At 43.7% G+C, this 14,068-nt stretch overlaps 1 protein-coding gene across 4 annotated transcripts in view; it reads right to left on the reverse strand.

Moving 5' to 3' along the window:
* STIM1 (stromal interaction molecule 1) overlaps nucleotides 1-14,068 on the reverse strand; it is a 196,070-nt gene that overhangs the window by 89,455 nt on the left and 92,547 nt on the right. For all 4 annotated transcript variants that reach the window (XM_077824160.1, XM_077824248.1, XM_077824002.1 and 1 more), the window contains one exon: nucleotides 7,018-7,148. In XM_077824160.1, the coding sequence (XP_077680286.1) occupies nucleotides 7,018-7,148 (131 nt within the window). The remainder of the gene's footprint in view (nucleotides 1-7,017; nucleotides 7,149-14,068) is intronic.

Raw genomic sequence — 14,068 nt, forward strand, 5'->3', positions numbered from 1 at the left:
TTCTATCCACCTTATAGTCCATTCATCCAGCCCATACTTCTTTAACTTGCTGGCAAGAATACTGTGGGAAACCAGCTCAAAAGCTTTGCTAAAGTCAAGGAACAACACGTCCACCGCTTTCCCCTCATCCACAGAGCCAGTTATCTCATCATAGAAGGCAATTAGATTAGTCAGGCATGACTTGCCCTTGGTGAATCCATGCTGACTGTTCCTGATCACTTCCTCTCCTTTAAGTGCTTCAGAATTGATTCCTTGAGGACCTGCTCCAGGATTTTTCCAGGGACTGAGGTGAGGCTGACTGGCCTGTAGTTCCCAGGATCATCCTCCTTCCCTTTTTTAAAGATAGGCACTACATTAGCTTTTTTCCAGTCGTCCGGGACTTCCCCTGATAGCCATGACTTTTGAAAGATAATGGCCAATGGCTCTGCAATTACAGCCGCCAACTTCTTTAACACTCTCAGATGCAGCGCATCCGGCCCCATGAATTTGTGCTCGTCCAGCTTTTCTAAATAATCCCGAACCACTTCTTTCTCCACAGAGGGCTGGTCACCTTCTCCCCATGCTGTGCTTCCCAGTGCAGCAGTCTGGGAGCTGACCTTGTTCGTGAAGACAGAGGCAAAAAAAGCATTGAGTACATTAGCTTTTTCCACATCCTCTGTTACTAGGTTGCCTCCCTCATTCAGTAAGGGGCCCACACTTTCCTTGACTTTCTTCTTGTTGCTAACATACCTGACGAAACCTTTCTTGTTACTCTTAACATCTCTTGCTAGCTGCAACTCCAGGTGTAATTTGGCCTTCCTGATTTCACTCCTGCATCCCCGAGCAATATTTTTATACTCTTCCCTGGTCATTTGTCCAGTCTTCCACTTCTTGTAAGCTGCTTTTTTGTGTTTAAGGTCAGCAAGGATTTCACTGTTAAGCCAAGCTGGTCGCCTGCCATATTTACTATTCTTTCTACGCATCGGGATGGTTTGTCCCTGTAACCTCAATTAGGATTCTTTAAAATACAGCCAATTCTCCTGGACTCCTTTCTCCCTCATGTTATTCTCCCAGGGAATCCTGCCCATCAGTTCCCTGAGGCAGTCAAAGTCTGCTTTTCTGAAATCAAGGGTCCGTATTCTGCTGCTCTCCTTTCTTCCCTGTGTCAGGATCCTGAACTCGACCATCTCATGGTCACTGCCTCCCAAGGTCCCATCCACTTTTGCTTCCCCTACTAATTCTTCCCGGTTTGTGAGCAGCAGGTCAAGAAGAGCTCTGCCCCTAGTTGGTTCCTCCAGCACTTGCACCAGGAAATTGTCCCCTATATTTTCCAAAAACTTCCTGGATCGTCTGTGCATCGCTGTATTGCTCTCCCAGCAGATATCAGGGTGACTGAAGTCTCCCATGAGAACCAGGGCCTGTGATTTAGTAACTTCCGTGAGTTGCCGGAAGAAAGCCTCGTCCACCTCGTCCCCCTGGTCTGGTGGGTCTATAGCAGACTCCCACCACGACATCACCCTTGGTGCTCACACTTCTAAACTTAATCCAGAGACACTCAGGTTTTTCTGCAGTTTCATACTTGAGCTCTGAGCAGTCATACTTCCCCATGGCCTCCTCCCAACACCTTCTTTATCCTCACCATAGGACCTTCCTCCTTGTGTCTGATAATGCTTGTACCCCTCAGTCCTCCAACAGTCCGCGTTCTCACTCTCAGCTCCTAGTGCCTCTTGCTCCCAGCTCCTCACACGCACACCAGAAACTGAAGTGAGCTCCTTTTTAAAAACCCAGGTGCCCTGATTAGCCTGCCTTAATTGATTCTAGCAGCTTCTTGATTGGCTGCAGGTTTTCTAATCAGCCTGTCTTAATTGTCTCCAGAAGGTTCTTGATTTTTCTGGAACCTTCCCTGTTACCTTATCCAGGGAAAAGGGACCTACTTAGCCTGGGGCTAATATATCTGCCTTCTATTACTCTCCCATAGCCATCTGGTCCGACCCTGTCACAGTTCCTTCAGAAATCTTAGGTGAATACCCTCTGGTCCTGGTGACTTATTACTGTTTAGTTTACCAATTTGTTCCAAAACCTCCTCTAATGACACCTGAATCTGAGAGAGTTTCTCAGATTTGTCACCTAAAAAGAATGGCTAAGGTTTGGGAATCTCCCTCACATCCTCAACCGTGAAGACTGATGCAAAGAATTCATTTAGTTTCTCCACAATAGCCTTATCGTCCTTGAGTGCTCCTTTATTGTCTCAATCGTCCAGTGGCCTCACTGGTTGTTTAGCAGGTTTCCTGCTTCTGATGTACTTAAACATTTTTTTGCTATTACTTTTTGAATCTTTGAACAACTGCTGTGTTTAATCTGAAGATTAAACATAAAACACAGCCATATAGGTTCACGTTTGTGGGCATCTGTATCCATTCAAATAATACGCCCAGGAGCTGGCCTCCAGCCACCAATGAAGAAAAGTTTTAAATACATGACAAAATAAGGAGGACCTTAGAGCTTTGAAAGATGGAGAAAAATAACTGAACAGGCAAGTCTAGCTTCAGATGCGGATGTGTCCAGGAAGGCTAGTACTGATAATACTATTTACAAGTTCTTTACACAGAGGCAAGCTCCCGACACAGATTCCCATGTCAGCTTCTCCAATAGCAATGAATTACATCTACTAGTGAGGTGTTGCATTGCATTGTGAAGCCTGGAATCATGGTACTTTGCAATACTTAACTCTGCCAATAAGCAAACAGAGATGACAATACGTTTCCTGCAGTTGCAAAAGATCAATACAGATCTAAAGAAACAAATATTTACATAGAAATATTTGCACAGAACAATATTTGCACATAAAATGCAAATAATGCAAGCTATTCTAAAAGTAAATTCAACAAGCAAATCACTTGGATTCTGAGAGCAGATATAAATTCAAAACCTTGACTATGTTACATACTCTCCACAGAAAAGGAAAAATTATTAATGTTTAGCTTTGCTGCTTTTTCAAATTTGAATCAGAAGATGGTCACTGATTTTAAATCGTCAATTCTGGAAAGGAGTATGTCAACTGAAGGGAAGTCAGAGAAGAACAACCAAAATTGTAAAAGGGCCAACTTGAAAGGAAAGATTAAAAGGAGTTAAATAATCATAATAGACTGTTCGCGCTACAGGAGTTCAAAACTCACCGTGGAACTTGAACACTTTGCCTTCTGACACAGAAGTGAGTGTACTACAAAATAAACAACAAAGCAACTTTGCTCCCCCCTTACTCACTAGCTTGGTAGCATCCACTGGCACCACAGGGGCATTTTCAGGTAATGTCTGCCCTTTCAATTGATGGCATACACCTGCCTTCTTACGTTGGTTCTCAGGTTAATGGCTTCTCTGTTGCTGCTGGAGGGTCACGAAGGAGTGGTGGCAGAGCAGAGGGTGCCCTTTTCCCTCTCAGATGTGGAATTCACCAGCGAGCCATGCCTTTGTCAGCTCCAGATTAGATTCATTCTGTGTGCTCTACACGGGCTGCATGTGACGACCTTTTTGAGACCTCAGCTGGTGCAGACTGCAGCTGTCTGATGATTTACTGGTGACTCACACATGGAGTGGCACATTTTGCCATGTGCTCCACTGACTGCATTGGCTTCCAGTTTGTTTCCAGGTGCAATTTATGCTGCAGTTACTAAGCTTGCTATAGTTGGGTCCTGGGTATGAGAGATCCTGTTCTCTCTGTGCTTTACTTCACCAGATGAGATCAGCTGGGATACCTGAGGTGAGATTTGCAAGTCTGGTGTAGGTCATTCCCAGTGAAGGGGGCCTGACTCTGATAACACCATCCCGACAAAGCCTGTGTTTGTTCCCCATCTAGGTATGTTGCAGAACTACCCCACCCCCACTTTAAAAAAAAAAAAAATCCGAGAGTCCCAGATTTGTTGGCAAGAAGCACAAAGCTACATTCCCGCTGAAAATCTGCCTTTGCATGTTACAACTAACTAACTTCCAGGCTTTAAGAAAGCTTTACTAATCCATTGCAGGTTTCTCAGAGAAGTCATCCCAAGTAGCAAACCAGAGTCTTCCCTATAACCCACCATGTCGGAGCTGAATGCATCTGGCAGAGGAAAGCATGGGGTAAAACCCTTCTCACAGCTTCAGTGACCTTTAAAAACTAGAGAGACATCGCTCTGCATCAGAAAGGCTGACTTTCCTCTCTTTCAGTTGTTGAGCAGTCATCTTCTTGACATATGAAAGGTCAGTGGTCTCCAAATCCTGTTGCCCAGGCAGATAGGCAGAGAGAAAGAGAGAGAACCGAAGGAGATAGACAATCAAACTAACCCTGCATCATTAACAGCCCTTGGCACAAACGAGTGTGAGGGGTGGATTTAGGTTTATTTCCAATAGTTGTCACAGCAGGCAGGAATGTGCAATTGGGCCTCAAATTGAGAACTAAGTCGATGCCTCTGATGGCTTCTAGTGTTCTCCTCTTTCATCAAGCCTCAGAAAATATGATGACAAGACAAATTCTTTATGGCAGAGCTGCTGAGGCTGTGACTGCCCTACAGTTGAGCAGAACAGATGGAGAATTTAAGGAAGACAGTCTAGTAGACTAGAGGATGTTGTAATTTCTCATCTTTTAGCTGAGTTTTAATTCACAGCCAAGTTGTAGGTGGGCAACCCAATGAAAATTAGCCATTTCAGTTGGCTGAAATACAAAGCTTTTATCATTTCCAAGGGAAAAATCAATGTTTATCCACCTTCATATACATAATATTCTCCTCTGTACATTGGGGAGTGTCATTTTTTTCTATATATTTATGTTCTAATGGCCTGTTTCAAGAGGCTGTGACAGCACTACAAAATTCCCAAGAAAAAACAGCACAGAGAATACCGTGGAAGAGGTGAGTCCTGCCCCAAGCAGCTTACAAACTAAATATGAGACATGACAGAATGGAAGGATAACTAAACAGTTATCAGGGCACAGGCATGGGGAGCAGATGGCAGGGAACTTCAAAAAGAGTGTACAGTTACTAATGAGGGCTAGTCTGTGGCGTAACGGAATAAGGAAGACTTATCTGCCTAAAGTTAGTTGTGTGTGTGTGTTTTCTATCATATCTCCTTTAAGTAACTATATTAATTGGCTAATTTCTTGTAGTACCATAGCAGAACTGGGTCTTAAAGAGGGACTTGGAGTGGGAGATCACCTTGCAGATTAGCTCTGGGAGGGCATTCACAGCATAAGTGTAGCATGGAAAAAACCACAAGGACAGCTGTGCAAGAAACAGACAAACCAGGCAATAAGATTGGTGTCACTGAAGGAGTGGAAAGAGCAGCATGCAACATGACACCAGGGTCAGCGAAGCACGGAGGCCAGATTTAGGGAGAACCTTGAAGGTGAGGACAAGAAGTATTTGACATCCTGGAGAAGAGAAGCCAGTGGAGGATTCACAGAGAGAGGGTGATGTGGTCAGGTCAATGGGTAAGGAATACGATCTTAGAAACTGCATTTTGAATGGACTGGAAGTGGTGATTCATAATCAAGACAAGAGATGAAGAGGGCCTGGATGATCATATTTAGTTGGATATTTAAAGGGTTTTAAACTACACGGTAGTAATGGGGCAACTTCAAAATACAGCTAAGCCAGGGGTTGAGAAAGCTCAGAAAACCATCCAGAACTGAGTCCCCGGGGAGCGTAGTAATAATAATAATTATTTGTACTACAGTAGCACAGAGGCCAGAGTAAAGTGACAATATACAAGACAGATTCTTGCATCAGATCCTGCGCTCCAGCTATGCAAACTAATTCGTAGATTAACAATACTTTACATAGCATTTATATAATGTTATCTAGCACATTCAAAGAGCTATACAAAACCCACTAATTAATCCTCCACTTTTTCAACATGGGTATTGTCCCTATTTTACACATGGGGAAACTGAGGTAGACAAATGAATGGACTGACCCAAGCCCATACCATGAGTCAGAGGCATAGCCAGGATTAGAACTCCAGAGTTTATAGGGACTGAGACAAGGGAAAGGGACTGTACAAAAAGGTTGTCCTCACAAGTGACAGGGGAATTCAGATGGGAGTTCTTTGATCAGTCTGGGCAGTGAAATTGAGACAAAAAGAGGAGAGCTCTGTAATGACAGAACAAACAACTTGGCGCCTGCCCTCCGAGCTTGCTGGGGCGACTCTGAATTGACACCATTTCACATTTTGGACTTATGAGCCTTTTCTTTCCAATATTTTTAAATTAAAGAGCTGCTTCGTTATTAGGGGCCTGTCTGTCACATGGCTTTATTGTGTGGGCTCAGGCAACCATTTAAATTCCCTGTGCCTGCACTTCCTTCTCTGCAAAACGGGAAAAAAACATACTCCCTCACTGGACGGGGTGGGGTGGGGGTAGAGAGACACGTTGTTGTCAGGGTCAGTCAGTCAGTCCAATGTTAGTAGAGAGCTTTCAGCTGGCAGAGCACTATACAAGAGCAAACATCACAGTAAATAGACCAAACCAGTCCCAATGGAGAAAACAAAGGCTTCACTTCACAACGCAGAAATTGCAGATCACACTTTTGTAATTTCTTTCAAAAGGATCCAACTGCCCCATTTATGACCTCACCTCCCTTCCGAAGCACTTCCAGGCATACAGTATGTGCACAGAGCTCAGCTCTGCTGTACTGCCTCGAGGAGGTAGCAGGGTCTAGTGGATAGCGCTTGTAGCGAGCTGCGGGGTAGTGTTGCCTAATGGATAAGGTACTGGATTGGGGAGTCATGAGACCTCGGTTCTCTTGAGCTTCGGCAAGTCACATCTCTGTGTCTTTGCCTGTCTCTTCTATTCAGGGCGAGGACTGGTGTCTTATGGCATTCTGGGAGCTGCAGTCTCTGCAGGATGAAGATGAAGGCAGCCAACAACTACTCTGGAAAATGTTATTGGCTGATCTTTGGCCACCCCTGACACGCAGTACTATCCAATGTAGAGCTGCCCTCCTAAAGAGGAAGGCAGGAAGGGGAGGAAGGACGGAAGGGAGAAAGAAAGAAAAGTAGCTGTGAACTAACCTCATCGCTCTCCTCTACATCCACGTTGCCATTGGCGTCATCGTCCATCTGTTTGTGGATATTGCAGACAGCTTCAAAGCTGAGCTGCTCATCTTCGTTGTGGCACAAGGGCTCATCAATTCGACAAAACTCTGTTTGGGGAGAAAACACTGGCATTAGGTAGCCCCCACCACAAGAATTTCCATCTCACTGACTAACCAATTTATTTGAGCATAAGCTTTTCGTGAGCTCAAATAAATTGGTTAGTCTCTAAGGTGCCACTAGTACTCCTTTTCTTTTTGGGATATTTTAGTGTTCCAGACCTACAAATATAAAGTAAGACTGGCTGGTCTCTATGATAGCAGCAAATCCAGACAAAAAAGAATGGGTGAGGGCCTAGCCTGGGCCAATTTATCTTAGGGACTAGCTCCTGCAGTCCCTTCCATCACAGCATTACGTACCAGTAGCGCTGGAAATGCTGATCAGCTTGAGTGCATGGGAGGCAGGGCCTTCTCCAGAAGAGGCCAGCGACTTTAACAGGCCTATCAGTTTTAGCCTGGGGGAAGGATTCCTGGGTTGTTTTTAGTTTGTATTTAGTGGGATTTATTTGCCATATAGGTTTATTTTGTGTCATTAAGACATTATTATGTATATTACAGTTGTGCTTAGACACAGGACATTTTGTGGGTTTAGTTAAATTTATTTTATTCATTTTGTTTTATACATATAATTATTCAATAAAAAGATGGTATTTCCATTAAATATGTGATGGGCCATTTAGAGTTTTATATTTATAAACCAACACCATAAATTGTGCCTCATACTTAATAAGTAGAGAATGCTGATTCAAAAACACAGGTGTCTTGCTTAAAGGAAATTTTAGAGGCTTTTGGGTAGGAATCTGTTGATGGTACGAAGAGCCTTTCACCTAGCAGGTACCTAAGACCGCATTCATTCCAGGTTGCTATTGACTGAAACTTTTTACCATCTGATGGCAGTTCTGAGGACTACATGAAATGAGTTTGGCGGGTCTTAGTCCAGTTCCCATTGGACTGGTGTCCACATCACAAAACCCATCACTAGAATTGGCATTCCTATTGAGTCTTAGCAGAATGGCTAAGGAACAACGGGCATGTCTAAAAACCCACAGTTGGCCTGTGCCAGCTGACTCAGGCTAAGAAGCCGTTTAATTGCAGAGTAGACGTAGAGGCCCTTGGGAGGTGGGAGGCCCAGAGCCCCTTAGCCCGACCCCGAATCAGCTGGCCTGGGGCAGCCGCCGGTGTCTAACTGCAGCGTAGACATACCACAAAGGGCCTTGGAGATTGAATCCCCCTCTGACTTCATGGTGGTCCTTCCAAAACAAAACAGGCACGCTGACGCCAGAGGGATCTGGCACTGCTGCCATACATACCGTATCTTTTCTGAGGCTAAACTGGCATTTATTAAGGCATCTATCAACTTGAGATCTAAAAACCCAGATGAAATGAAACTACTCATATGCTTAAAAAGTTAAGTACATGTTTAATTAAATGATTGGCCGGATCAGGGCCTAAGTGTGGACTGAAGTGAGATTTATGTTTCTTGGTCTGTCAATCTGAAATCTTTTGCCAGCACTGAATTCACACTAATTGTTTTTAAATGTTTCATTATTAGTTTTACTTTCCCCCTTTAGCTTTCACAGATACCTTGGCTGATGCAATCTTCATGACAGATCCACCCTAGAAGCCCTCTGCTACCAGCACAGATCTCTAGCTGCATACAGCTAACACCAGCCAGGAAAAGTTACAAAACAGCTTCCATATTAAAAAGACTGGGACTGTTTAGCTTAAAAAAGAGAAGACATAAGAAGTACTGCTTCACATAATGCACAGTCAACCTGTGGAACTCATTGCCAGAGAATGGTGTGAAGGGCAAAAGTCTAACTGGGTTCAAAAAAGAATTACGTAAGTTTCTGGAGGATAGGTCCCTCGATGGCTATAAGCCAAGATGATTAAGGATGCAACCCCATGATGCCAGTGTCCCTAAACCTCTGACTGCCAGAAACTGGAACTGGATGACAGGGGATGGATCACTCGATCATTGCCCTGTTCTGTTCATTCCCTCTGAAGCATCTGGCACCAGCCACTGTCAAGAAGGCAGGATACCAAGCTAGACAGACTTCCTACTCCTCTCTCTCCAGACTGTTTAAAACACAAATAAAGTAACAGGTGCATGTAATTTCCCCAAGCAAACACTGACTGCAATTCCTTCAGCTGCTACAGGTGCCCCAATGCCTGGCATGACAGCATTTGGTACTGCAGGTCGTGTCTTAGCTGATCAAATGCCATAGTGAGGCAGGCAAGAAACACAAGTGAGTGCGCTTGTAAGTGAGCATGGAAGATAAAATAGGATGGGCGAGTCAGAGAGATGTAAGAGCACTTGCACTTTTTTCAGACTACAGGTGCCTCTGTAAGTTATTATTGAGTATATGAGTCATGATACAGCACCATATGATCACTAACAGTTTACTGGAAATAAAGGTGTCTCTATCAGATAAAGACAGATGGCAGGGTCATATAGCTTTGAATGGTCACTTGTAATTTACAGGAAATACAGCTGCCAAAGTTTCTGAACCTAATGCAACTACAGCCATAAATGTCACTCATCCCAAAATATTCATCAGTGAGAAAATACAGCTGCACTACCATGCACGGGAGCAGTAGTTTTCCTTGTGGGCATACCTTTAACCTCTGATCTCTGTTAGATGTTGGCTTGTATCTGCAGACTCCCAGACGTGGCTTGATACCAGCCTTATAAACAGGATGATATTACCTTGAAGCTTAGCAACAGATGAAGGACCACAAACTTTTTTCAATATCAGTTACAAGAGCAGAGGATCCAGAGTTTTATTTTAATGTTTATCTACAATAAATAAATGTATGTTCTCCAATTTCATACTTTGCATATGACATTCTCTCAAAAGCACCTAGAGGAGGGTTCTCCAATTACGCTTTCAGCGTCTCACCGAGTATCAACCTACGAGTCCAAGTTTTACATTGTGTTCATCACTATTGTGTTTGAAAGCCTGACAAGTGTATGTATTTTTACACAGGGATGGCACATTTAAAATCCTGGCTGTAGTTATGGCACTAGTGCTGGAACAGGACTTTTCAAACTGATACTGATCTAATTCCAGTATCTTAGTGTGTAATATAAACATAGAACAGAAGATGGAAAGCATCAGTTTCCATCTCCCATAACCCAACCTCTGCAACCACAGGAAATCAGGCAATGGGCGATATGCCCAGCAGATCCCCTCTCCTAACTCAGTGCTGCAGAGAAAAAATAAAAATCCCCGTCAAAATACCATGAGAAAATGTCTTCCCAAATTAGGTAACCAGCTCAGCCCTGCGCACATAAGTTACAATTATCACGGTTAAGTATCCAGTCTCATTTATACTCTGAGATACCAGTAGTGTCTAAATATGGAATACCGGTCTATTTTTCTTGATTTCCCAGTGCTGCGGGCTCTGCCAGTCCCTTCTGGAACAGGGAATCCTGAATACTGACCACATTCTGGGAACAGGAAATGCCCCAAGGAATTTAACTTAATAAAAAAAAGATGTCCACAGGTAGGCTTCAGATGTAATTGTAGTTTCCCTGAAATTTAGGTGTGATCTACACTTAGAAATTTACCAACATAGCTCTGTCAATTAACGGTGTGATTTTTTACCAAGATAGCCACACTGATAAAAACCCTACTATAAGCCGTTTTATACCAGTTAAGTGCATCCACCCTAAAGGATTTTGTCAGCATAACTGACAACTGTACAACTATACCAGCAAAAGCCTCCTAGGGTAGACAAGGTATTAGCTGACAATGTTTGCTTTGGTCACACATGGTATGACGTCAGAATAGGAAAATTTATTCGTGCTTATCTACAAGTTTCCTTTCTTTGAGTAATAAGGTCTACAGATCTGTTACAAGGGGTACTTCAGCCTACTTACAACTTGGAGGCAGAACCAGATCTGCCAGTCATTAGCAACAAGGGAGTGCCCCACCCCCTGAAGTTCCCTTTAATCAAGACAATGTCCAGGCCAGTATGATTCCATTCTACTTTCCTAAATTACAGATTGTGTTAACTATACTTTGAAGTGAAATCACAACAATTTCTCCTAATGCAGAGCACAGGGACATGTCTCCCTAACAAAATAAACCTGAATACTTGGGTATCAACTTCTCTCTCTATTCTGGATGATCCATTTGTCTCCAAGATGGGCCAGATCTATGGACCTTATTACTCAAGGAAAGGAAATTTTCAGGCAAAACACAGATTTTTTTTTTCTGTTCTACATGGAGCTAGGGTTCACAGAGCCTTAACAATGGAATTTTCACAGCAATGTGCCTCCAGGGTGGGAAGCTGGATCATCCTTTAATTATGGACAACCAAAATGAGGTTGATTATATATCCTGGACAATGAGGCATGGGGAAGACTTCTGCCGAAAAATGGCATTGGTTAGTGATTAGATGACCAATATGTAGAATTTGGTGAATTTATGTATTGATGGCTACATGGCCATCTAGCTGCTCTCAATACAGGAGACATGACTTCTCTGCCCTGAAGTTATCAGTGCTCCTACAGATTAGACTTTGATGCTTGACAGAAAAAGAACATTTCTTGAATTTACTTTGCAAGTGAGTGCTATGACAGATGTGAGGACTGCATGTCTGAACAGGTCTCCACAGAGAAAGCTCCCAACTTCATAAACTCATCCGACTGGCGATAGTGGTTCTCAGGAAGTCTGCTTTAATGGATAGAAAGTGTAACGATACTAGGTAGTGGGTAAGGAGCAGAATGAGGTTCCAAACATTGTGGGGTTGGAATCCGGGTAGTTAACCTAAGGAAGCATTTAATGTCAGGGTTTCTACAAAACTTCCTTTTTCTTGACCATATTGAGAACATTATAGTACAGAGACTTGACCTTTTTGCTTAGGAGTCTTAGATTGGAAGGACAAAAGTACAGATGTTACAGACCACCAGAAAGGCTGAAGAGTTCTTGGATAACCAGCCTCAGGAAGCATCACTACCCCAGATTCAAGGAAGAAACTGGCCATCCAGGAATGAGAAAGAGATGAAATAAGAGATACTTAGTGTGACGGGATTCCCCAGGGTGCAGACCGAGACTGTGGGAACACTGTGCCCCCCTGAACTCTTTCCAGCCTGGGCTGTCTCCCACAATGCCTTGCTAGTGACCAGCGGCAAACCCCTCCAGGTGCTGTGATCACTCAGCACAACAGCATGTGGAGCCCCACACCCAGCTACACTGCATGAATGCTCCCAGGGCAACGGCAGCAGAGCCAAATTCCCCCAGCTCCCAGCCTTGTACCTCAGGAATATACCGTCTTGCACTGCTCAAGGTGGGAAGTGCAGATTTATTAATTGGTTCACCACTTCATCAATGAAAAGTGTATATACACCTGCCTTTGCAAACCTGAGCATATTGGCCACATGCTTCAGGCAAAATCACTGGTAAAGATAAACAGCCAAACAAATGTATTGACTACAAAAGATAGATTTTAAGTGATATTAAGTGATAGGCCAAAAGTTAGTTACCAAGATAAAATAAAATATAAGCATGCAGTCTAAACTCTCAATCCTATTAGTTTGGGCAACATCTAGATTAAGCAGTTTTTTTCAAGCCACTGGATATTGCAGTTCGTACCACACAGATTTCACCCTTGAAATCTGGGCCAGTCTTCTCTGCATAAATCTTCTCAGTGTCCTTGTTGCTTGCAGCATGGGTGGGGGCAGGAGAGAGGCGAAGCATGGGCCTGCTCTGTTCTGTTTTATACCCTCAGTCCTATGTGCTTAGGGAACACACAAGTCCGGACATGTCTGGGGGCATTACTTAGTCTCCAGGCAAGGTTGAGCAATTCCTCTGGTGTGGCCTCATGCAGGTGAATCATTGAATTGTAGCTCCCCTGTTGGACAATGGCTGTTGATGGGTTGTCTGACACCCTGCCCGGGCATTGGTTACTTTCCTTGCTGTTGCCTCTGGGGAGCTAATATCTGGCTGATTCCCCAACTTACAGCACGTTTTAGTGACAACCATACCACACAATTCTCATACCTTCATATGTATTAATGATATACATATATGGATAGAAAAATGACTTGCAGCAGATCACATAACCTTTCCCATGATACCTCACACAGCCGGCTTTATATGCAATCATAATTATATCTAAATGAGCAACATGGGGGTTACAGGGTGCTCCCCCAAGGTACAGAATGTCACACTTGGTAATTCATAACCATCAGAGACAAGAAGATAAGGCAGCATTCTACACAGCTTGAGGCAGATGAGGATGAACAGCTTGTGGCCATCAAAGAGAAGAGGACTAGGAGTAATTCCATGCAGCTAAAAGTTTCCAATCAATGTCAGGTCCGCCGTGTGGAAACTGTGGAAGATATCTCTGAAGATCCAGCTGGTCAAATGGTATGGAGAGGTGTGGGGGACACACCTGTGGATGGCTACTCAGCACAACCCGTAAGAAAAAAATCAAGCTTCAACCATCCAAGGAAGACAGATGATTTTTGTTGAGGATTCTGTACTAAGAAGAATGGATGAATGTTCTGCAAGGGACAGGCAGACAGCGGACGGTGTGTTTTCCTCTCAAAGCTAAAAGATGAGACATCACTCTATGATTAAACAGGCTTCTGAAGTCAACAGGCCATGGTCACGGTACATATTGGCATAATGACACTACATTGTGGGATAGCTCACAGATTATAGATGACTTCAGGGAACTCAGAGGGGTGCTGAAGGAGAAGAATGTCCAAGTGATCGTCTCAGAGATCCTTCCTGTCCTTCAAGCGAAGGAAGACAGAAGGCAGAGGATTCTGACAGTGAACTGCTGGCTAGGTACTGGTGCTAGATAGAGGGTCAAATGAGCCTTCAGAATTGTACTTTATTTTTGGTGGTGGTGGTCTGATGCCACCTGAGAGCTTTCAGGCCCAGAGGTAACACTGCCCAGACTTGGCTGTCTATAGATAGTACAGTGGCCACTCCTTCAAGTAAAATACCATC

The sequence above is a fragment of the Eretmochelys imbricata genome, chromosome 1 (genome assembly GCF_965152235.1).
Source record: "Eretmochelys imbricata isolate rEreImb1 chromosome 1, rEreImb1.hap1, whole genome shotgun sequence".
NCBI classification, from domain to species: domain Eukaryota; kingdom Metazoa; phylum Chordata; order Testudines; family Cheloniidae; genus Eretmochelys; species Eretmochelys imbricata.